Source organism: Microtus ochrogaster, chromosome 4 (genome assembly GCF_000317375.1).
Source record: "Microtus ochrogaster isolate Prairie Vole_2 chromosome 4, MicOch1.0, whole genome shotgun sequence".
Taxonomy (NCBI): Eukaryota; Metazoa; Chordata; class Mammalia; order Rodentia; family Cricetidae; genus Microtus; species Microtus ochrogaster.
In genome coordinates, this window is record NC_022011.1 from 62,329,670 (window position 1) to 62,355,663 (window position 25,994).

The window sequence follows — 25,994 nt, forward strand, 5'->3', positions numbered from 1 at the left end:
AGAAACACCACACAGATGACATACTAAAACAGTGCACATGGAAGTAGAAGTAGATTCTTTTTTTTTTTTTCTCTCCCAGTGGAGACTGCGAATCCAGTCACCGACTTTCACAAATTATGAAGTCGAATTTCCTGCATCTGGGAAACTGCAGGGTCAAACATCTGGAGTGCAATGGCTAAGCCTGCCCCTGGGGAAACCACCATCCTGGCCATGGTATCTCCCTTGTCTGCAAATACTGAAGTAGATTCTTGAGCATTTTTTTCTTAAAGTTCACTGTGAAAAGTATCACTAGAATATAATTCTGTTTGTCTTAAAAGTTCTTATAGGAAGAGAAAAGGCTCAGATGTCAATCATTTTATAAAATGAGAAAATATTAGATTCTTCAGTATAGAAAAACAAAACTGAAAAAAACATTTACAAGTTGCAAAATATACCCTATTTTAAAATGTACAAATGAGCAGCTACAAATGATTCCTAAACATGCCCAGGTGTCCTTTGCACAACCATGACACTAGAGAGGGGTTAGGGAGAACCCTCCCTCAGGATGCTAGGACTGGTACTGCTCTGAGAACTGGCAAGACTCTGCTCTGTGAAAACTGCTACAGGAAAAGAAATGCAGGCTATGCTCTAGAAGGAATGCCAAATCAGGCTTCCACTGTTTAAAAATAAAGATGTTTAGTCCCTTGTAACAGTCCCCACCCCAACCACACTGTGCCAACATTGGAGAATCAAGCCCTTGAAATGGGTGGGCCTGTTTACATTTTATTTAGATTCCATTAAATATGAACGTAAAACTCTTGAGATTTTATTTAGTAAAATAAATATATTTGGTATAATTTTTAAATATAAATCTACTTTTCTAGTTATATATTTAAAATTTAAAAGAAAAAATTTCTAGTGGGTATTTATTAAATTGGGATCTGCTGTAATTGTGTACACATATTCCAAATTTTAAAGATATAATAGAAAATACTTCATAAAATATTTAATCACAGATTTGGAAATATTTTTAATAGACTGAGTTATACTTTTACAGTTATTTGACCTTATATTTCCCATGCCTACTAGAAAACCTAAGTCTATATAATGTGATTCCCATTTTCTTTGGAGCAGAGGAGTGTATTATAGGATATCATTGTCAAGTTGTAAATTGATAACTTACTACAAATATAACTTAACATTTGTAAGTACCAACTTGTAGGCTAAAAAAGGATAGGGTCATTACAGCAATGTACTTCCTTTGCAGTATGCAAGTACTAAGAACAGACAGTAGAGGGCAATCTATCTTCACAAACTCTAAAACAGGCTACCTAAAAAATTTTTGAAGTATTTTTCAATTTAACCAAATTTTGCTCTCAAAGAGTTCTTACAATAAAATACTTAAGGGTTCAAAAGGTTATGAAATATATATAAAAAATCAAGTTGGATCTGATGAAAACTACAAGCAAATCAAACCATACCTTCATGACCACAGGTTTCTCAAAGTTATAAACAGAATGGGCCTTTCTTTGAATAAATTTCTGAAACTCTGCAAAGTAAGCAATAAGAGTATTAGTACTCCCCAATAAGGGACAAAGAAATCTAGAAGAAAATTACAAACTTTTCATCTCACCATTATAGACCATTTGAAAATTAAAGGGCTCCTCTTCATATATGTCATTTAAATGTTTCATTGCTATTATAAGACAGATTTCCAAGACTGACAGACCTATAATAAAAGAGAGATGGACTCTTGAGTTGCTTGACACTGAAATGACTGTCCTCTAGAAAATAACTACTGTTTAGTCAAGGCTTTGAAGGGTAGAGAAGGGTGGGATGCCCTGTATTTAAAAGTATTCCAACCACTATTTTCTACAAGAACACAAGTAAGTCTTTTAACTTCCCCAAACATAGTTGTTACTGGCTTCTTTGGGGGGTGGGAGTGGGGGGAGATCTGCAAAATAAGGATTTTTGTAATCTTAAAGGGGTGTGCTATAAGCATGAAAAGACTGATACTATATGGCCCACAACAAATAATAGAAGTTGTGATTATCATGCAATTTTAAATAGCATGCCTTTGGGAGGCATTTATGCAGGAAAGTTCTGGGAATTATATCTAAAACTGTGTGCATAGCCCCTGTTCTCCCCCCAACATACTGGAAAGAAAAATGTTCCATTCTCAAAAGGAAGAGGGAACCTTAAATGAACAAATACCACCAAATATAGTAGCACTTAGAGGAAAGATGGAGAACATTGTCAATAACCTTACCTGGAATTCCTATTGGCATGGGAGGCTGAACAGTTTTTTTCACTCTAAAGAGCAGTGAAAATACACGCACTGGACAGTACTGATTCAAAGCTGCTATGTAAATACTCTGTATACAATGCACTATGCTACATACTGATTATAATTTTAGAAAATATCTAAATCCAAACTTTAAAAATCCAAAAGTTAAAAGAAAGACTAACAAAGCAGTTTCTCACCATGTACAATACTTGCTTTAGAATCCAGGTTACACAAATGTTGTGCCTCCATTAGATCTGCTGAACTCATAAATGGGTGTGATACTGTTACTCGATTTAAAGCAAGCATCTAAAGAAAGGTGCATTAAAAATAACTTATTTACTTGAATATTCTGGAGATATTAAAGAACAATGTTTAAAAATTGGTATAGTTTATTCTTATAAGAAAGAAACTAGAGAGTTAGCCTCAAACTCTGCTCCATGAAAATGCAGCAGAGACTGTTCAGATCAGCTGTCTCTACTATTGTGCACTTGAATCTTACTTGTCAAAAATAATTAAAAGAAGAAATGTCCAACAACAAGAAACTGAAAGAACACAATTCAAAACTCTGATATTTACAAATAATATGTAAAGGTAAGTAAGTAATTACAGTTTATAAGTAAGCAATTTTGAAAACAATTATAACCTTAGACATAACTATTCTCTTCATTTAGTGCTCTACTCAAGCAAATATCAGCTTCTGGGACTAAGTTTTCACCTCAATTAACAATTTCACTGTATTAATTTGTATACTGAATAGAAATATCTCAGGTTTGTCAATGTAGCAGACAAAAAAACAGCATCAAGTTAGATGTACACTTCAGATACTCAATAGTTAAGGACAAGAGACTGGAAGTCCTTGAACTTCATTCTTCTACAAGCTGGGACTCTGACCATTGTGGCTATTTCTCTATTTTTTTCAAGCTTTCTATAAAGAAAGTTCTATGAAGATAGTATCAGAACTCATCTTCTAATAAAAATCTATTATGAAAACTTATCCATTAACATATAATTTTTTGTTTTCACGGATCATGCAAAAATAAATGTAGTTAAAAAATACAAACCAATAGCATATGTAATGACCGCAAGTTTTTGTTGACATTGAAATGTTTCTGCAAAACTTCACGCACAGTTGAGTCTTCTGAGAGACACTAAAAAAACAACAAACAAAAACAAAACAATAAGGATAATATAGCTTAATCCCAAATTTCCAATCTAATAAGGGGAAACAACATAGTCAAACTGGTGGGATGGTTGAACAGAAGGTAGTACAAACCAGAGAATCAAGAGTTATTATAATTGAAAAAAGGGGAAGTATTAAAAGAATATAATGGGAAAATTATGAAGCGCTATAAGAACATGAGCAGAAGTAAGACCATGGCACAAGAGGAATTCTTCCTATCTCTTAAGAACAGTTATTTGCAAAGGGGCAGCATAGAAAAAGAAAGCCTAACTGGAACCAAGTACAACTGTGGGGAGGATATAGACATTTACAAGAAGACTTGCCTGATGAACCCTTCATTGATAAGGAAAAACAGATTTAACAAGAAGAACATAAAGATGAACTATTGTGGGGTGGGTGGGAAGTACAGGATACCTGAAGAGTACTATGTAGTCAAGAAGTGAGCCTTTAGTTATAAACACTAAAGTAATAGATGAAAAAAAGGAGTAATGAAAAAAGAGACACTAGGGCCCAAAAGAATGTCCAAGAGCAATATGTAAAATGAGATGCATTTGTTATTATTCTTCTTGCTGAGAAAAAAAAAATACCTTACCTAAAAACTGCCTACGGGATGGGTTTCTTTTGGCCCTACTTTTGAATGGTACAATTCAACATGGAGTAGAAGGCATGGTGGCAAGAGCTTCAGGAGCATGCACCAGTGTTGAAGCATGTAGCAGGAAGGAGGAGGTGATGAATGCTATTTCTTAGCTCATGTTCCCTCTTCTTTCTCCTTTCCATTTATGTGACTACAGCACATGGAATGGTAGCACCCACATTCACAACTAGTCTTCCCTTTGTAGTTAAAATTTTTTCTGGGAACTCCCTCATAGATACACACAGAATGTGTTTCCATGGTAATCTAAACCTGAATTGTATTTCCATGGTGACATGAAGATTAACTATCACACAAGGGAAGAAACTTCAGGAGGGAAGTAATAACAATTTGATACAAACTACTTTGTAAAACTAAAATGAGGTACATTATAAGATGCCAATGAATGTAAAAATATGCAGGTCAATTAGGGTCTTTGCTCAAGCAAGATTATAAAAGAACCAAATAATTCTAGAGAACTGGCATTCAAAGGAAGGTAAGGAAACAGCACTGAATAAAACATCAAATGAAAAGAAGTAAACTTAAAGTGACAGAGCAAGGACAGATGCAGCAACACTTGGCATTTTTCACAAGTAATCTGCTTGTTATAAAGGTTCCTTTTCCTTAAACAAGTAAAAACAAAAACGGTAACAAAATAATGACCAAAATAACAAGCTATGACCATGGGAGCCGTAGGAGCACAAATATTACAGACTAAGAGGCACATGCCTCGTACTGTAAATACAGCCAAGTACCTATGGTTGGGAAGCTCTATTTCTACTATTCTGCTGTATGGACACTGTACCCTCTAAATTCCTCTCTGGTAATTAGTACAGCACTCAGACCTTATCAGAAAAGTTTCTTTGTGTAGCACATGGTGGTTAATGGAGAAACTCACAACTGGCCACAGTGCAGATGCTAAGTGAATGATCGGTGTTCAGCCAGAAATAGAACATCTACATACGACAATTCCTCCAAAGTTCACAGACCATCTTAGAAAAAGGCATGAAAAGATTCTAAGAGCCAGGGGGCTAGAGAGGACCAGAACAGAACTTCTGTACTCATGAGTGATGTGGGATTTCCACATGAATATGAATACCATTGGTTAATAAAGAAACTGGCTTGGCCTGATAGGGTAGAACAGAGCTAGGCAGAAAAAACTAAAATGAATGCTGAGAGATGGAAGGCAGAGTCAGGGGAAAAGCCATGGAGCCTCTGCTTGAAATGCGCTGAATCTTTGCTGGTAGGCCACGACCTCGTGGCAATGCACACACAGATTAATGGAGATGAGTTAAAATAAGATGTACGAGTTAGCCAATAAGAAGCTAGAAATAATAGGCCAAGCAGTGATTTAAATAATATAGTTTCTGTATGGTTATTTTGGAGCTGAGCAGCTGGGGACAAACAAGCAGACTCTCACAACACGTGAACTCATGAAAGCTGAGGTTATCTGGACAAGATCAAGCCAGTTAGCACAGAATGGGAAGGGGTTCATGAGCCCCAGCTCTGGTTGAGAAGCTAGGGCAGCTGACAGGTTCTAGGAGAGATAGAATCATTTGTTCCTAGCAGGTTGGCCAGTCTCCAGCAGATGGCCCTACAAACAAGGGTATATGGACAGCAAAATATGACAGAGTGGGTTATAAAAACAAGAACATACTACCAAAAGACACTACATGACACTGTAAAAAAAATTACTGAAGATCTCTAAAAAAATTCCCAACAAATATAAATATTGAACTCCCCAACAATAATGAAAGCCACAGATAAACTACATGTTTATATCTCTACTAGAGATGTTTTGCTTTTTTCACCTCAAAAATATCTAAATTTCAGGAATAAACTTTTGATTTTCTCTTGAAATTTCACGCTCTCAGTAAATGTATTTTTCTAGTTAAATCTTCACTTCCTAGTGCTTTAAAAAAGCTTGTAAGAACTACAGGTTTATCTTAAACAACTAGCTGCAATGTCAGCACTGAAGTAGTGGCTAGCTCCCAAACCACCTTTACCACACCCCCACCCAGAAGGGGACTCTGGCCATGGTGCTGACACTTTCCACGTACATTTTAGTACTCAAGGAGGCAGCACAAGATGATGAAACTGCAAGCCCTAATAGTGCCAATTCTCCTTTAAACACTAAACTTGTAAGCCTGTCATAAGAAAAGAGATCATCACCTACCATGAGCTACTTAAGTTTGATTGGGGGCAATAAAGTCTGAAAACAAAACGGCAAAATAAAACAAACTAGAAAGCTGAGAGCTTCAGGCAGTCATGCCTGAGGGTAACAAGGAAAACTACTGCTGTACCTAAGGAGCTGGTGGTATCCTGCTTGGATGCAACTTGACATGAGGAAATGAAGGAAACTGTAGATATGTCTTGGTAAGTGTTTCTCAATGGACAAATGCCTCTCTACCTTTTGCTTTATTTTGCTAAATCAGTGTCTAGCTAAACTGCATACGACTTCATCTTTACCTGATAAACACTAGAGGCGAGTCATCCTGTCATCAAATTGCATCCACTTTTTAAATCATCTAGACTAGTGCTTCACCAGACACTCCGATCATTCTCTAATTATATTCATTACTGTGTCTGTAGAAAACTGAGTGGAGGAAATACCTTAGACAATTAAAATAAGGGGAAACCCTATTCTCTGTTATGAAAAGGTCATTAGTTTGGGTATGTAATCACCAATGCACATTTCTGTATATCTCTGGATTACTTATACTGTACCGCCCAACACAATGTACATGCTATGTAAATAGCTTTGTGTATGTGTGTGTAGAGATTAGGTTTTTGCCAACTAGACACAAATTAGGAGTCACTTGGGAAGATAGGCACTCAACTGAGGAGCTACCTCGATCAAACTGTCTGTCAGCGTATCTGGAGGGCATTTTCTTGATTAATGATTGAAGCAAGAGGGCTTAGCTCAATGTGGTTGAGCCATGTCTGGGCAGGTAGCTCTGGGTTTTCTAAGAAAGCAAACTGTACAAGTGAGTAAGAGCATTCTTTCATGGCCTCCGTTTCACTTCCTGCCTTCTTGTTCCTGTCTTGGCTTCCAAATGATGGACTCTAACCTGTAAGCCATATCTCAAGTTGCTTTTAATCAGAACATTTTATTATAGCAACAGAACTAGGCCATTATTAAACTGCATTGTTAAGGGAATGACAAATAAATGCCTATATATATGTTCATTACAAATGCCATTGTTTTCTGTTTAATTTTCATCTGTGGCTGTATCTCAAGATGTAGAACCCATGGCTTTAAAACTATACAGTGATGGATACACACATGCAACATAGTTAGGTGGACAATGGCCTTGGCTGCAAAGTCACCTTAGGAAAAGAGAATAAAAAGGCATGAAAACACAAAAATCCCTAGAAGACATTTAAATATGAATAACTGCATTCAAATCTCTCAAAAACATGATGAAATAAGACTATTAGCTCAAGCTATATAAGGGGAATGCCTGTGAGGCATTGAGAAGTAAAGCAAATGGTCAGATGTTAAAATCCAGAATACAGTAAGAAAAGAAATAATGTAGATTACCAATGACAAAGAACATCTTTTTATAGAAAGAGATCTTAAATCAGACACAGCATCAGAGAAAACTTGCCTAGTCCCATGTAAGAGTAGTCTGGTGGAAAGGAAAATCCAAAACTAAGTATTTGTAAAATTAAGATATTAATCCCTTAAAGTGTGTTGTATACATATAATAGCTGCGATGGTCAATACTGTCAACTTACTAATGGAAGATTATCTAGGTTAGGTTAGCCTTTGAGTGCAGTGGTACAATGGTCTTGTACCCTGTAAATATCTGTCACTTGTGTTGGTTTAATTAATCGTTGATTGGCCAGTAGCCAGGCAGGAAGTATAGGCGGGGTGACCAGAACAGGAGAATTCTGGGAAGATGAAAGGCTCAATCTGCAGTCATCACTCAGTCCGATGCAGAGGAAGCAAGATGAGAATTCCTCACTAATAAAAGGTACCAAGCCACGTGGCTAACACAGACAAGAGTTATGGGTTAATGTAAGATGTAAGAGTTAATTAATAAGAAGCCTGAGCTAATAGGCTAACCAGTTTATAATTAATGTAGGCCTCTGTGTGTTTCTTTGGGACTGTTCAGGCTGCGGAACTGGGTGAGACAGAAACCTCTGTCAATATTTGAACATGCCTGTAAAGAATTATCTATATTAGTTTATTGAGGTTGGATATGCATGGTGGTTTGAATAAGAATGGCTGCTGTAGGCTCACATATTTAGTCACCAAGGAATGAAATTGTTTGAAATATTAAAAAGATTAGGAGGCAAGACCTTGTGGAAGGAAATATGTCATTGGAGTAGGCTTAGAAGTTTCAAAAGTCCATGCCAGATCCAGTCTCTCCCTCTCTGCTTGTGGATCAGGATGTATCACTGATACTCGTCCAGTACCATGCCTGTCTGAAGTCACACTCTGTGTAATAATGACAATGGTATAAGCCTCTGAGATGGTAAGCCAGACCCTAATTAAATGTTTTCGTTTATGAGTTGTCTTGGTTATGGTGTCTCCTCATATCAATAGAACAGTGACTAAGACAACACCCATCTCAATCACCATCCCACTGGGTTGGCGTCCTGGATTAAAAACGGGACAGGGAGAGAGAGAGAGGAGAGAGAGAGAGAGAGAGAGAGAGAGAGAGAGAGAGAGAGATTGATTGAGATTTGAAAAGGAACATTCATTACTCTGTTTTCTGACTGCAGATGCTGTTGACTATCTACCAAAAGCTCTGGGGTCTTCATGTCTTTGGCATCACTATATCCTTAAACTCAAATTCAACTCATACTCTCAAAATAAACCCTTCCTACCTTAAATTTATTTTATTATATATTTTGTATTTTGTTACACCATTAATTACTGTATGCATCAGAGCAAAATTAAGATAAAAAAACAGGTAAGCACTAAACTCTAAACAAATTTTAGCTTACAAGTAAGGTTTGAAATGGTACAAAGTAAGTAGGCTAGAATATAGTATAGTGGTAGTCTGGTTGCCCAGTATACTCATAAGAGGTGCCACAGCCTGTACAGTGTTGTAATAAACTTATGAAACAAACTGAAGTTGTCTATGAGAACTGGAATAAAAAACACATGTGTAGGATAAGAGTGAATTTTCAATACTGTCTCTTGTCAAATTGCAAAATATATAAAATAAAATCTAAACTATGTAAATTCACTAAAAGAATTATCTAAAATGTAAGCCAAATATAGATTAAAAAATTCAGCTACTGAAGAGTGCTAAAGTTTAACCTGAAGTTCTGAAAAGATATAATTTAGGACACAAGTTATGTCTATTGCCCTTAAGTAAGAGAAAGTTTAAAATTTCATTCCTCTATTAACATGAAAAGACACACATTTCTATGTCATTATTGCTTTCAACTTACCTGAGTATTCTCATTCCACCTCTCAGCAAAAACTTTATCTGGAAATTCTGCAGGCAGAGATAACTGTTCTTTAAATATTTTCACATACTGTGGAAAACCAAATGAATTCATTAAATGTATCTGCCGGTGAGAAAACCGCGACTTCACTCTTTTCTCCAAGAGTTCCAAAATATCCTTTGGAAACAAAAAGACATCCAAGTAAGAAGCATGTTCAAAATACACTGTCAGAGAATAAGCAAACAGTAACATTTATTTATAATTCATAAGTAAGCATTTCAATTTGAGGGGAACTAAATCAGTGGTTCTCAACCTTCCTAATGCTTCAAACTTTTAATATATTACTTCATATGGTGACCCTGAACCATAAAATTATTTTTGTTGCTACTTTATAACTGTAATTTTGGTACTCTTATGAATTGTAATGTAAATATCTGATATCTAGGATGGTCTTGGGCAACCAACAAATTGAGAACCACTGAACTAAATAATTCCTCTGGCCCTGATATCAAGTGTTAACATCCCCAAGTCTACTAAGGACACTCAAACAATAACTATTCCTGACCCAGACTGATAGGAACATAAGCACATCAGTGTGGTATTCTGCACACCATAAAGTTCTCATAAAAATCTAAGGTAACAAAAATCCAGAGATATTCATGATTTTAAGAGTCTAAGGAGCTGGGTGGTGGTAGCACATTCCTTTAATCCCAACATTCATGATCTACCTAGTGAGTTCCAGGATAGCCAGAGATCCACAGAGAAACCCTGTCTCAAAAAACCAAGAGTCTCAAGAAACAAGATGAGTAACAGAGCAAAGTTCTATTTGCTGAGCTATTAGAATTCAGCTGCTATGATCAGTGGAAAGAACCAGTGCTGGAACATGAACTCTCACTCTTTCTAATAGCAGCAAGTTCTCTTAACAGCTGAGCCATTCTCCATGCAATCAGTATTTTTAAGGTGTAATTACTTGATAGAAATAGTTTGAAAAGTTCTCATCTTCTTAAAATTAACTAAGTAATTAATTACGAAATGACATTATTTTTTTGCCTCAATATTTTACAGAGAAAGAAGAGATAAGTATAGATTAAGTTATCTTGTGATAATTATTAAAATTACACAATCAATGCATAAACATGGAAGAGTCAGGACTCATTATACTGTTATCTCCAACAAGTATTGGTATTTTCTACAATGAATTTTTTGCTTTTAAAAAGAGGACAGAGGCCGGGTGGTGGTGGTGCACGCCTTTAATCCCAGCACTTGGGAGGTAGAGGCAAGCGGATCTCTGTGAGTTCGATACCAGCCTGGTCTACAAGAGCTAGTTCCAGGATAGGCTCCAAAACCACAGAGAAACCCTGTCTCGAAAAAACCAAATAAAAAATAAAAAAAAAAAAAAAGGACAGCAGCTCCAGAAAATGTGCATTTTTAAAAGCCAAATGATCTTTATAATAGAAAACAAACAAAAAGGTTAGTAAGCTGTGATACGAAGGAAAATTTTAAATAATTATGGGTCATTTAGGAAGCAAAGAGCAATGACTAATAGTTGTGTTGGTTCAAGAGGGGAAATACAAATACCTAGAATGTTTTTTAATAGTTTTATAGTAACAACAGATGAATACAGGTAATATTCAAAAATACAAATATTATAACTGTTTTCTACTAAAGAGAAATAAAAGTTATTTGTATAAGTAGCAGAAAGGCAATGAAAATAATATTCTTTGCAAAGATTAAGACACTACTTGGGAGCTGGGAAGAAGGCTCAGAGTGAAAAAGCCCCCACGTACTGGGGAGAATCAACTTCTACAAGTCGTCACCTGACCTTTACATGTCTGCTATGCATGCGCACTTCACCCCCAAAGAAGGCATTGCAAGAAAGAAAAAAATCTTGCATCTGAGACTGGAAGGAGTCAAAACAGAAGCTGTTTATGTGGTGGTCAATAATGACAAAAGAGAAGAGAAAGCAACAACAAACACTAAAGGAATGATTTCCACAAAGAGGGGTTTCTTGCTGACAAAACTGTTTACACCTATGCTTTGGTTTTCTTCCTGTAAATATACAGGAGCATAATTCTTCACAAAAGAAACACAGAATTAGAGAAATATACAGAAACAAGAATCAAAATCACTCTGAAGGCCTAAGGTAGTCATGAATGTTTGTATGTAGAGGCCAAAGGTTAAAACTGAGTGTCTTCTTCACTGCTCTCCACTTTAGTTTTTACGATAGGGTTCCTTTGGGACAGTGGTCTGGCGTAGTGTATGAAGAACTCACCACCAAGAGTGAAAACCAGAGTTTGATCCCCAGGACTCACATGGTAGGACTCCTGAAAGTTATCTTCTGACCTTCACATGCATATCCATATGTATTAACTTATCATATACACAAAGATTAAAAAACTAAAAAAAGGCAAGACTTTCTCAGTGAACCTGAGACTTGCCTATTTAGATTGGCTGGTTAACAAGGCATAGGAATTCTCCTGTCTCCATCTCTGCAGGCATGGATTACAGTGGCCCATCATCACATCTGGCTTTTTATATGGGTGTAGAGATTGAATTTAAATCTTCATGCTTACTGAGAAAGTCATTCCTACTTTCACATAATTTTTTTTCATACATGTATGTTACATAAATATTTTACATAAATGTGCCTCTGTATATATGTGTAGAGGCCTGAGTTTGATGGCAAGAGAATTCATCACGGCTTTCCATCTTTCTTGTTCAATTGAACCCAGAAGTCCATCAATTAGGCTACTCTAGTCAGATAGCTTGCTCTAAAGATACTTAGTAGGCCTTCAGTTCTATAATTGCAGGTGACCGCCACACCCTACCCATCAGGAATATATACGTGGGTTCTGGGTGTTTGAACTTTGTTCCTCACACTTACCAGCAGGTGATATAACCACTAAGCCCTCTGCCCAGCCCCACTTCTTGTCCCTTTCTTTAAAACAAGAATGTTATTTCTTTTAGCCTGGTGATAGTTTCTGGTTTGGCGTTGGGGATAAATAGAGTATCAAGGATAAAGACAAACTATCAGTCATTTCTTCTATGTTGGAAAAATAATCTGAAAGCACACAAAGTATACTAGGTATGAGAGAAGTCAAACACAGAAATTTCATAGAAAAGAAATAAAAACAATGAAAAATTATGTAGAAAACTAGGAGGACTACTGGAAGATTAATTAATTGAAAAAAATAAGTTTTATGAAAAAGACAGAGCTGTAGGAAAGAAAAATAAGTAAATGAGCCAGCCTGACTTAAGGTTAAGAAGAAAGGAGATAGGTGGTGGGAACGTGAAGAAATCTGCAGAGACATGGTAGTTATAGTAAGTTAGAGAAAGGGGGATTCTTACATGGCTTTACATGGATACAAGAGCAACCACAGTAGACACAGATAGCCCTGCTAGTAACTTGTGCCACTCAAGAGGATCATAAATAAGTTCAAGATCTGCCTAAGATTCATATTGAGTTCAGGGACAGTCTAGGAAACCCATGAGTGAGATTACCTATCAAAACAGTAAATAAATTCAGTGCTAAGAGTGTTTGTCTACTATGTATAAGGTCCTAGGTTTCAGTTCTCAGGACGGGGGTGGGAGAAGGGGAAGGCTAAGCACAAAAGAATAATACAACTGTCTAAAATTTTAAATACTTATAATCTAGGTGAGATCATTCTAAAACCAACCCCTAACAAAGAATCATTCTACTGATGTTAAAGATGGATAGAATTCCTGGAGATATATTCAAATTATGGAAATAATCTTGCATGATAAAATAAAAACTAACAATCTTTATAAAATACTACTGGTATTACTTAACCGTTTCTTTACTCAATATAGTAGAAATGTCACTAATTAGTATTTGTAGGTTTTATTCCATGATTTCATTGAGAGAACTAAAGCACAACTTATAATATAGTTGGCAACTCTTTTCTTGTTTTCCACAAGTGGGAAGCAAGACCAAGGTATAAAGAATTGAAGAAAGATAATTTTCAAAATACCCTAAAACTTACTTTAAGTCAAATAGATTATGCCAGTAATTAAGTCTGCATTTTTTAAATCTAAAAAAATATGTCTTCTTCTTCTTCTTTTTAAATAAAAAGACTTACCAATCTACATGTAAGACCAATAACTGCTACTGGCGTCTGTGCAGATTGAGAAATGTCAAAAAGATTATAAAGGAGTGTCTGGTTTTTCTGATGAGCAAAAAGATCAAATTCATCCAGGATGAAGATCACTGGGCAACTGCTAGTCCTGTCACCTAAGAAAAAATGTGTTTCAAATTAATAAGAAAATACATCAAATAATTTTTTCCCTCAAACTGCTATACTTGAGTTTATAATTCACCTCAACACAAACTATAAAGTTACTCTGGGCAGAGCATTTACAAATGCTTGTTCACTCTTGCATGAAAAGTTATCCACAGGACAAATAGAGCCATTTTTGTTCTAAACTAGTTTCCACCTAGTTACAGGAGTTTGATGGAAAAAATTGAGAAAGTCATTTGCAAAACAGCTTTATAATTATATAAGTGTAGCTCCTTAATAATTACAAAGATGACTTTTCAGTACCATCAAAACACTTCTCGAATATAAAAGTAGTCAATAATGAGTAAAAACTACTATTTCAAGAAAGACATATTTAGCTAATAGAGAAGTGCAAAATGTACCTTCTTATTTAAAGTTTTCTCTACAAACACCCAATTAGAATATGTGGTGCAATAAAAAGAAATAAATTTTTTTTAACTACAAGTTTTAATACTTCAATCAGGTATAATATTCAGTAGCACTCAATACATTTTCTCTCCATATGAATATAAACTACTTTAGTAAAAAAATCATCACAACTTTAGGAATAATTTACATTTATGTAAAACTTCTAAGGAAAGATTAAGAGACGATTTATTTATTTATCGAGGTAATAAAATAACCTGAGTTTAAATGGTTTAATTTTGGCAAAAAAACAAAAATCAAAATACTAAAGCCTAGCAAAATTAGGAAATAGTACAGAAAAAAGAATTTGTAAAATACGGCCAATATCTCAGTATAGGGCAAATGTTTATTCAAAGTCAAATCACTGCATATAAAAATAAATCTGTGGCCTTACTGGCATGAGTAAGTAATACTGGAGGATAAGGAGTTTAGGAACCAGCCTCAGCTAGGAAGTGCACTCAAGGGCAGCCTGTGATACCTGACCTACTGCCTTTAGAAAAAGAAACCCAACCAAATTATCAATTAGAAATATGTGTATTAAAAGGAAATATTGGTGAACGTTTTTAAAATTTGAAGGAGATAAAGGTATCTTCTAGATAAAATAGTCATGCAGAAATTTAAAACTTCTATTCAGTCAACAAGTATGATTTACAACAAAGTGTAAAAAGTTCTATAAATAGGTATGAGACAAAATGTGGTGAGGCATCAAACAGGAAACAACAACGGTGAGTCAAAACATCAAATGAATAGCCATCACCACATACCAGGGAATGCAAATTATAAAAACCAAAATTATACAAATGAAACTGACATTGGTTAGTTTTCTACAAGGTACCTAAATATGAAAATTGGTAACTTTGTGAACTATGGGAAGAAAAAGTATTTTTAAACATATTTCAAAGACAGGTAAGCAATATTCTTTTCAACATGGCACCTTTTAATCTAAATTTCTACCCATTATAACCTATCCAGACAAAGACACACAGACAATCATTTATAGTATCTTTACATAACAGAATGTAAGACAACCACAATTAACAAATAATAGGCAAAATGACTTTATTCTTGTCAGAGACATGGTCTCATTCATACTGTCCTTGAGCACATATTTTTCCTATCTTATCTCCCAAGTGCTATGATTATAGGTGAATAATTTTACTCTTTTAAATTTTATTATTAGTGTGCCAGGATGATATCTCTGCTTGAAGACTCTGGTGTGTTACCATGAGTGTGTGGAGTCAGAGGACAATCTTTAGAAGTCAGTTTTCTCCTTACATCTTTGGTTCCGGGAGCAAACTCAGGCTGTCAAGCTTGTGTGGGAAGCACTATTACTTGTTAACCCATCTCATTGATACCAATTTTATTCTTATAGAAACCTCTTTTGCTATTTCTGAATTTCAATGCTTTACAAATATCTTTTATATGTACCTTTTTTTAAAGCTTCCAGAAGAAATGAAAGGTTTTCAGCAAAGCTTCCCTGAATAACAAAAATAGAAAGACTAAATTTTAATAAAATGAAGATGGCTGAATCTTAAGAATATTTACAAAAAAATAATGCATTGCTTTTACTAGGAAATTAGCCACAGGATAGATTCTCATTTGAGTATCTCTGCATTAATTATCCATAACTTAAAAACAAAAGTAAAGCTCTGAAAATGTGAAATCTACTTATCTCATAAGTAAAGTTTCCTATTTTCTGGGCAATCCTGGTAGAATGTTAGCAGGAGTACAGTTCCTGGACAGTTGCTAGATTCTAAATATGCTAGGGACAAGAAATGCATTCCATTTTGTCACTACTCTCAAATTTGTACAACCAAAAAACTTAGTATAAATTAAAATCAGATCCCCAAAAAGATAAAATTTGTTTAAGATAGCATAGTTTTTCTGATCAAGAATATCCATCACAAATGTGTTTATTACATCAAATTATCTGTTTATTTGGAACAATCTAAAATATTCTTGGACATAACTTAAAAATTCTACAAGAAATTGAGAATAATGGATAAATTATTGAGATGTTCCAAAATTGGAGCAGAAACTCCCTTATTTCTTATTAAAGTTATTAATTTGAATTTTATTTAGATATTTCAAAACTTTTTGTAAGAATTTGTTTTTAATTATGGGTAGGTGTATCTGTCTGCATGTAGGTATAGTTCAAAGGCTAGAGGACTGGTTTCCTGATTTAGAGTCAGAGACAGCTGTCAACTGTCTAATATGGGTACTGAAACCAAACTCAGATTAAGACAGGGATAACTCTTGCTTTTCTTAGGCCAAGTAAGTTAGTCAAACAAGGAAACAGTTTAATGAGAAATCTGAATACTTCAAATCAGTCTGAAGCACTATCAGTGTCTTGAGACTACAAGACTACACTCTAAGTTATGGATATGCAATAACAGATATATATACAACATAACACCATCCAGTATTTTATTTTATTGTTTTTTTTTGTTTGTTTGTTTTTGTTTTTGAGATAGGTTTTCTCTGTGTAGCCTTGGCTGTCTTGGAACTTGTTCTGTAGACCAGGCTGAACTTGAACTCACAGAAATATACCTGCCACTGCCTCCAGAGCACTGGGATTAAAGGTGCGTGCTACAATCACCCAGCCTACTATCCAATATTTTTAATCAGGTGGAAATTTAATGCTTTCTCCCTTGTTTAGAATAATCTTGTGAAATACACAAAATAAAGACAAGAATCTGAAACTGAGAAACATTCAATAGCCTAACAGTCTGATATCACTAGGGAATCATAATAACAAAGGTGTCAACCAACCCACTATGCCAGCTTTAAACTCAGCATGTATCTATCCACTCTGCCCATGCTAATTTACAAGTGTTGATTTAAAAACACTTTTACTTCAATGAATAATCATAAAAATTTATGGCAATCTCTGAAATAAATGCTTGATGACTAAATATATCCTATACATACATCTTTTAATTACAAAATATTACAAATCCTAATATATATAACTGTCTATTATGTTTCTCCTAACTTTCCAGAAATAAAACATCTGAAATGATACTCACAAAAACTTTATCTCCAACTACATTTTCTAGATTTAATTGCCTTGTGATCTCCTTCAGAGCAATTTTTTCATTTATCTGCAGCAGTCCTGAAATATAGCCCAATTAAAGTACAATTAAAATGATCTAAGTATTTGGCATGGATTATTTTCCAGGTAAGTATATTTTCTAGTGCTTTTTAAATTTAAATAGAAAGAAAAAAAATCAGACTGCTAGTTTATATTACTTCTTCTAAAAAAATGGCACACAACCATTCTTTTGAGATAGTACTGATTAAGAAAAAACTACTCTTAAAAAAGTTCTAATAACCTTTCCAATTTCTACAGGCCCTTATACTTCCATACAGTTTTCAAAATATAGTATTTGAACAGAGATAAAACACAAATAAATTTATATTTATAATATGCAAACCTATGTAGTTTACATCATTTCTTAAAAATAGTTTAACTTTATTTTATATGTACTGATGTGAAAGTGTTGGATCCTGTGGAACTGGAGTTACTTTACAGATAATTGTGAGTTGCCATGTGGGTGCTGGGAATTGAACTCGGGTCCCCTGGAAGAGGAGCCAGAGCTCTTAACCACTAAGCCATCTCTCCAGCCCCTTGCATCATTTCTTAATGGAAAAATGATGATATACTCACCATTTAGGTGAACTTGTAACACATTCTCACTCATTCCTTGTATTTCCATGAGTTCCTTCAAAGCTTGATTTAGTAACTAAATATAAAATATGCAAAATGTTTAATATGAAAAAGATGAAATGAAGCCATCATTTTTTAAAATCATGAATGCTAAGAATCAAATATAAAGAAATAACTTTATAGCTAAAAGGTTTAACTATATAGGACCTATTTATTATGTCTAAGTCTTAAAACACTGAGCCTAATAGATACTATAAGATCTTAACAACCTAGCAAACTAATAAATATGGAAGGAACTCTCAAGTTTTCTATACATTACAGACTAAACTCCTGTCCTAGGTGATCTTTATGTCTCAGTATATTTTACTTTAATATTACATTTTCTATTTACATTTTCTCTACTAAGTATCACTGAAAGCATTTAAAATGAATAGAAAAAAAATAAACATAACTGATTTCAAAGTTTTTCCTGCAATTCCAATTCTACAGAATACTGCTAAATACTCCGCACACTTCATGAAGAGCAATTAATCAAACAGAAAAAAAAATAAAGTATTTGCTCATGGCTAACTAAAGAGATAAAACATACTAATAAGAATAAGAAGCTGAAGGGTCAAGATTTGCAATGTGAGCTATATGAGATTCTGTTTTACAAACCACACAATAAACAAATAAAACAAACAAAAACTACCACCACAAAATAATAGGGAAGTTAAAGGAAAAGGCTGCAATTAAAAGATTACTAATTATAATTACTATGGAAATATACTCAGAAGGTATTACAAAGCCTCAAAATGTTTAATTACAGGCTTCACATTTTTTGGATAATGGCTGTGTGTCACATAATTATATTCTTCTAACATTTGTAGTGTTTTATCATAACACCACATACAACTGTTTTGATTACCACTGCATATCCATTAAATTTGTAAATGAATTAAGGAAAACTTAAAAATCTTTCAAAGAGAAATAAGGACTATCCCTTCTGTTCCAAACATAAATGCTCCAGGAAGACAGATAAAAGTAAACCAGAATAGATAGAAAAGTTAAGCAAAGACAGAAAAACTATTTAATAAAGACATAGATATAACTGGTAAACTACTTTTAGAAATAAAACATATTTACATTTGCAATATATTAAAGCTATCTGTTACTACAACATTATGCAAAAGGACTAGCAGTTTTACACACATTATAAGCTGTGGGTTTCCACAAAAGGATAATAAACAGAAACACACACACACACACACACACACTCTATGAGCAGTAGATGATCAGGACTTCCTGTTTGTCAACTGGTAGTCTCTAATATAATACAAAAGATAAATGATAATGACAGAACCAATGTTGAGAAAAAAACTTGTCAATGTGAGCAATGATGAGTTTTAAAAAAAGCAAGATTAATTTCAATACCACATCCTAAATTTGTAGGATCTCTGCATGTCTTTTGCAATTTAAAAGGCACAGAAAACACAGAAGGTTGAAATATAATGAAATGAAAAACATTTCCAATGTCATGTGATGTAAGAAACTTCAAATGTTTATTAAAGCAATGAAAATCTTTTTACCATGGTCTTTCCTGATCCTCGTGGTCCAACAATGAGTACAGAGTTACTTTCTCCATTGATAGCAGTTCTTTTGAGTAGCTCAATTAAATGTCTATAATGATATGAAAAGGTCAAAAAATTAAAAGTAAGGGTATAATAATTTACTGTGTCATACCTTTAAAAAGCTAAACTGGAAGGTACACATTACTTTTCTCCTTTGGGCTTTCTATGCTGTGAAGGATCTAAGATTTCCCGTATAGAAGAATACGGAGAAAAGAATATAGCCCAGTTGGGAATATCTAGAGACCTGAAGAGGAAACCCAGGAAGGCTGGAATATATTGGGTTCCATAGTGGTAGAGGAGAAGAGACAATCATGCTAATTTTTAGATTCCCTGGGCTTAGAGATAACTATAACTTTGGTTACCATCACCTGAGTTGTCTGAGAAGTTAAAGAAAAGAGTGTCAGAATTTTCTCACTATCAGATAATAGACAGAAAAGAAATGTAAGAAACACTAAGAGACCATTGCATTATATAAGTACTGGTATATGCTCTTGTTTCACAATGGTCAGTGTTTCTATATAGAAAACAGACTTCAACATCACTAAGATAAGATCCATGCATTACTAGGACTTACAAAACTTGGAGAGCAAATGTAAATATATTTATAATAGAGGAGCGCACAGCTAGACTTACTTGTATTGTACTTGGACTCCAAATAGGTTACTATGTGGGCTCTGATGACAAAATCTTTCACGTAAGATTCTGTGTACCTGAAAAAACATAAGATACACAAAATTAAAATATTACACATACAATAAAAAGAAAGCTTATTTATAGCAGTCAGGAACTGAATGAATACTAACTACTTTGGAATCATTTTCTGTGAGTTATAACTAGATTCTACATTTATCTGGTTTCAGATAAATAATGAGAATTTGGTTGTGATCATGTCAATGAATGGGAGAACTGTTTCAACATATAACCAATCTGAAGGCTGTTCTAATGTATGTGAAAAAGTGTTTTCCTTTGCATAAAATATTACAAGATCAAAGACTAGAAAAAATTTAATGATGCAATCCAATCCAATAGTGCAACTACACAGTCAATGGTCTCTCTAGAGAATAATACATCTAAAATGGCTTAGCGTAATCACTATCAATCTGTACCTGCCTTGAAGTCAGGATTCTGCAGAAAATTAAACTTAAAGGTTCATGTAGTTGAAATACCCATTAGATTCTGAGCATAAAAACACTATAGGGATATGATTCAAAAAAGACCCTACAAAAAAGGCAGAAAGAAATGACAAATTCAAATATCACACTATAGAACAGTACTACATCAACTTATAAGCCACTATTTAATTATGTGAAAGAAATGAGATTCCACTGGTCTATAAAGTAAGCAATCAGGCCCATGGATGTAGTTCCATGATAAACCAACTGCTTAGTATATATGTCCAGACTCTGGTTTCTATCACCATAACTACAAAAATAAATAAATAAAGTGAAAACAAAAAAGGAAATAGAAAAGTAAGACATCACTGGAGCGAGCTAGAAAAGAATCTGTTAAAAGTAGCCATGTTTTCAAATTGGTTTAGAAGTATTATCTTAGATTTAGTTGGGAAAAACATGTCAAAATAATCATGTAGTCTTTTAAAAACCAAGCCATTATAAAGTTACTCTTTTTCAGGATCTGGTGTTAATATAGTAATCATTCAAGGACAATACTCAGATAGCTGACTAAGAAGACTATAAGATTATTTATTTCTCCCAGACTAAGCTGTCAGATTTTAAAGTACCAAAGATAAAATGTGAATTTTTTATGTGTATGGAAGGGTAAAAGAAATGATTCACATGGCTATTATTTCAGATGCAGCACAAACAGCAATAGGATTGGTGCCGAAGTCATTAAAGTTACTATTAAATGATTGAATGTTTTCTAGATCTAAACATCTAAATAAGGGAATATTAACACATTTATGTAAGGCCTATTTTGAAGATTAAAACAGTTATCTGTAATACAATACATGGATTATACTGATAATAGTTGATACCTGTTAATCACTAAAATAGACCACAGACATCTAAAGAATCAATGAATTATATCTATTCCTCTACGTAGTTAAGATCACTAGAAATAAAGACAAACCTCAACCCTTTCCTTAAATAAATGAAAACCTTATTAAAATTTATTGGATAGGAAACTATGTATAAACATAAAATAAGGAATAGGAAAAAAGGAAATGAACCTATTAAAACCTTACAGAGTTAAAAAGTTCCAAAGTTATCAGAACGTAGGTTAAACAGGTGTTTAGAATCAATTCATGGAAGAACTATTCACTTCACATACAAAAAAAGCTAATTATTTTTAAGAAGTAATTTCTCTTAAAAGATAAGAGTGATTAGCTGGGCAGTGGTGGCACACGCCTTTGATCCCAAAACTCGGGAGGCAGAGGCACGTGGATCTCTGTAAGTTTGAGGCTAGCCTGGTCTACAAGAACTAGTTCCAGGACATTTAGGGCTGCTACACAAAGAAACCCCGTCTCGAAGAACCAAGGGGAAAAAAGAAAAGAAAAAAAAAAATTGAGTAGATGGCTCAGTTGGTAAATTTTCTGCTGTGCTAGCATGGGGACCTTAGTTTAGAATCTCAAAATCCACATCAAAAGTCAGGTACAGCAAGCTCATGCCTGTAACTTCAGATCTGAAAAGTGGAGGGAAGAGAATTTGAAGCTTGCTGGCCAATCAGTCTAGCTAACTGGCAATCGCCATGTACAACAAGAGACCCCATTTAATAGTACCATGGAGAATGACAGAGGAAGATACTTAGCATCCACTACTGCCTCACATACACACATATAACACACAAAGAGATATGTAAGAAAAAATGATCTTTTTAAGTATGTCAAAATTTAGCATTGATTTTTAAAAGTAAATGTAGCTGCAGTCAACTGATAAACATGCTAGAGTACAATTATCATGGATTATAGGCTTCTTATAGTAAACATATATATTTACACACTTTTAGTACTTGAAAATAATGTGCTATTAAGATACTACCTAGCATTTAGTATAATACTCAATTATTGGTAAAGACACTCAACAAAGTACAGTGAGGATAGAAAGTCCTTTTTCCCTTTGTCATCAGAAGCATGTAGCTCAGTACAATATGTGTCTTCCATGGTCAAAGCTCTGGGGATATCCTCAGCATCACACTTTCTAAGGCAAGCACATTCAAACTGAAAAGGAGAAAATAAAACTTGCCCCATGTAAAAATGAAACAAAATGTTGAACATAAGAAAAACCTCCAAAATAATGTAAAAAATAGTATCTATTGAGTTCTGCAATATATCAGTATTTCTATAAACGATGACCTAAACAAAGATGAAATTAAGAAAAGAGTTTCATATACGACATCATCCAACAGAATAAAAATACTTCAGAAGCCTTCAAGAACTTTAACAATAAAAACATGGTGTGTCACTTCACATACAATTTTTCCAATTTGGACACCTGTGTTTTTAGCTACTCTTTCAGGAATTTACAAAGATACCTTCTCTAATAATATAAAGCAGTCTAAAAAGTGCAAAGGAAAAAAAATCAGAAGAAAAGATGAGTATTTTTCTGATCATCTTTAGCAAGGATCTGAGATTAAGGAACATACATACTAACCTCTGAAAGACATTCTGCATGTATTACGTTGTTACTCTTGGTCTTACGAATGCTCATTTTGACCAACTCAAATCCTAAAAAATTAAAAATAAGATGAATAAATACTGCTTTAAAGGATTATTTAAGAATTACATTTATAGAATCAGACACAAATTCTTAAATGTAAAAAATGCTTAAAATTTTCAAACAAGAGGGGCTGGAGAGATGGCTCAGTGGTTAAGATCACTGATTGCTCTTCCAGAGGATCGGGTTCAATTCCCAGTACCCACATGGCAGCTCACAACTGTCTGAAAATGCAGTTCCATGAGATCTGACACCTTCACACCAATGCACATAAAATAAAGTTAAATAAATCATTAAAAAAATTTTTTTCAAATAAGAAACCTACAAACATGTCCATTTGTATTCTCACAATTGATATGATTCTCCTGATTATTCCTCCCTTCCCCCTAAAGATACAATTCAATTCAAGCAAGTACTTTTTCTTTCATACAGAATGTTTCTCCTGCTCAACCATCCAATGGAATCCTTCTAACAGAACACCTTCCATTTCTTTTTTTAATATCTTTTTTCTTTTACAAACTACAACCATTTTATTTATTTATTAATTAATTTATTTATTTATTAATTATATACACAGTGTTCAGCCTCCATGTATGCCTGCAGGCCAGAAGAGGGCACCAGATTTCATTACAGATGGTTGTGAGCCACCATGTGGTTGCTGGGATTTGAACTCAGGACCTCTGGAAAAGCATTCAGTGCTCTTAACCTCTGAGCCATCTCCCCAGCCCCCATTTCTTGTTCTACTTAGGCAAACTACACAATCTACACACTAAGAGTTAAAGTCTTAGTTCAAGAAAATACAATACATATTGAGGACAATGCAAGCTTAAATTAAGATGGAAATAAAAACCTTAAAAGCCCAGATAGAAAACTCCGAGAAAATCTTTTGAGTAGAATTGACCAAGAAAAACAAAGACTATCAGATCTTGAAGTAGAAGAAGACTTGGACCACGCAAGCAAAGATGACAAAATGAAAGAACTGTGGAACACCAGGAAAAAAACAAATCTTAAATTATAGACATAGATGAAGACAAGAACCCAAAGCCAGTGGAATAAAGCAGAACTTAAAAATATATAGAAGAATACTGTGGAATAGTCCTTCTGTACACTGTGTGAATATATGTTGGTATGACTGGTTTAATACACAAGCTGACAGGCCAATAGCGGAACAGGATAAAGTTAGGAGGGAAAGTCAAACTGAAAATGATGGGATAATGAAGGGCAGAATCGGAGGAGTTGTCAGTTATATGTATAACAAGTTGGATATACCAAATTGGATAGAGGTAAAAGCCACACAGAGCAATAGAAATGACTTAAGTTATAAGAGCTAGCTAGTAACAAGCCTGAGCTATTGGCTGAACATTTATAATTATTATTAAGGCTCAATGTGATTATTATGAAGCAGCTGCACAGAGAAACTCTGCTTACAGAAGAAACTTTCCCCAAATTAAGGAAAGATACATACATATATACATATATATGTACACACAGACACAGACAGACAGACAGACACACACACACACACACACACACACACAGTGTGTTTTAGTTATTGTTTCTATTATTGTGATGAAACACCATGCCCGAAAAGCAAGCTGGGGAGGAAAGGGTTTATTAGGTTTATACTTCAGCATTGCTGTTCATCACTGAAGGAAGTCAGGACAATATTTAAGCAGGGTTTGCAAAGCAGTTGAAATAAAATGAAAATGAAATCAATGCCCTGGCAAAGCTGAAGCATGCATGGGCAGCCCGTATATGGTGGTTCTGTTGAACTTGTCCATATTGGGTTTCACGATTCAACTGCTTTGAAAACCACTCAGTGCATGTTTTCTTCAAGCTGGTACCATTGTACACTGGGGTGACTCCACATGAATGCTTACTGAGATGTTTTTGAATGAATTCTGTAGTAGGCAGAAGTCCTACTTAATTATTATAAAAAGACAACACTGTCTTATCAAGATGCTGTAAATAAATTTTCTTTAATATATACATAAAAAAAGAATTTAAGCAAGGGAAGATCCTGGAGGCAGGTTCTGATGTAGAGGGCATGAAGGGGAGCTGCATACTGGCTTGCTTCCCATGACTTGCTTAGTCTGCTTTCTTATAGAACCCAGGACCAGCAGCCCAGGGATGGCACCACCCACCTTGGGCTGGGCCCTCTCCCACTGATCAATAAAGAAAATGCCTTACAGCTGGATCTCACAGAGTCATTTCTTCAATCAGAGGCTCCTTCTTCTGTTGACTCTAGCTTGTGTCAAGTTGATACACAAAACCAGACAGTACAAGATGCAAGAAACATACAGAACAAGTAAAACTAGAAAAGTCCTTATGGCATATTATAGTCAAAACATTAAATAAACAACAGAGAGGATACTAAGGCAAGAATAAGAACCAACAACAAGTTATCTATGAAGGAAACATACCACAATACTAGCTGATTTCTCAAATGAAACTTTTAAAGCCAAAAGAGGCTTGGACAAGTTATAAAGACTACAGATGCCAACCTAGACTACTGTACCCAACAAAACTACCTGTAATAGTGGAAGTAGGAAGAAAAATGTTCAGTGAATGAAACAAGTTAAAGTCATGTTCTAAATCAAATTAGACTGCTGTAGGTTATTGCCATGATGTAAGTTCTATTGGACACTTAAAAATAATGTGTTGGTCTTAATTAGCACCTGTGCTAATATTATTGGTATCCTGTTCAGAAAATCTTTCCCTGTGCCAATGAATTAAGACCTTTACTCACTCTTTCTTCTTCTATCGGATCCACGATTGTCATGTCTTATGCTGGGGGGGGGTCTTTGATGCATCTGGAGTGGAGTTTTGTGCATGCTGATAAATGTGGATCGAT

The 25,994-nt window shown here is 34.5% G+C and overlaps 1 protein-coding gene and 1 non-coding gene across 5 annotated transcripts in view; both read right to left on the minus strand.

Annotated features, from left to right (window-relative positions):
* The window catches only part of Orc4 (origin recognition complex subunit 4), a 35,140-nt gene that overhangs the window by 3,495 nt on the left and 5,651 nt on the right, over positions 1 to 25,994 (minus strand). For 2 of the 4 annotated variants that reach the window (XM_013346002.2, XM_005346389.3), the window contains exons 2-13: positions 23,078 to 23,151; positions 20,103 to 20,179; positions 19,428 to 19,518; positions 17,860 to 17,935; positions 17,219 to 17,304; positions 15,618 to 15,666; positions 13,587 to 13,738; positions 9,490 to 9,663; positions 3,328 to 3,414; positions 2,464 to 2,572; positions 1,613 to 1,708; positions 1,461 to 1,528 (exon numbers count right to left, since the gene is read on the minus strand). In XM_013346002.2, the coding sequence (XP_013201456.1) occupies positions 1,461 to 1,528; positions 1,613 to 1,708; positions 2,464 to 2,572; positions 3,328 to 3,414; positions 9,490 to 9,663; positions 13,587 to 13,738; positions 15,618 to 15,666; positions 17,219 to 17,304; positions 17,860 to 17,935; positions 19,428 to 19,518; positions 20,103 to 20,179; positions 23,078 to 23,134 (1,122 nt within the window). In that variant the 5' untranslated portion in view covers positions 23,135 to 23,151. The remainder of the gene's footprint in view (positions 1 to 1,460; positions 1,529 to 1,612; positions 1,709 to 2,463; positions 2,573 to 3,327; positions 3,415 to 9,489; positions 9,664 to 13,586; positions 13,739 to 15,617; positions 15,667 to 17,218; positions 17,305 to 17,859; positions 17,936 to 19,427; positions 19,519 to 20,102; positions 20,180 to 23,077; positions 23,152 to 25,994) is intronic. The other 2 variants (XM_013346001.2, XM_013346003.2) reach the window with 2 other exon arrangements.
* On the minus strand, positions 79 to 236 carry LOC113456001. The gene has a single exon (XR_003376898.1). It is a non-coding gene; the product is annotated as a U1 spliceosomal RNA (small nuclear RNA).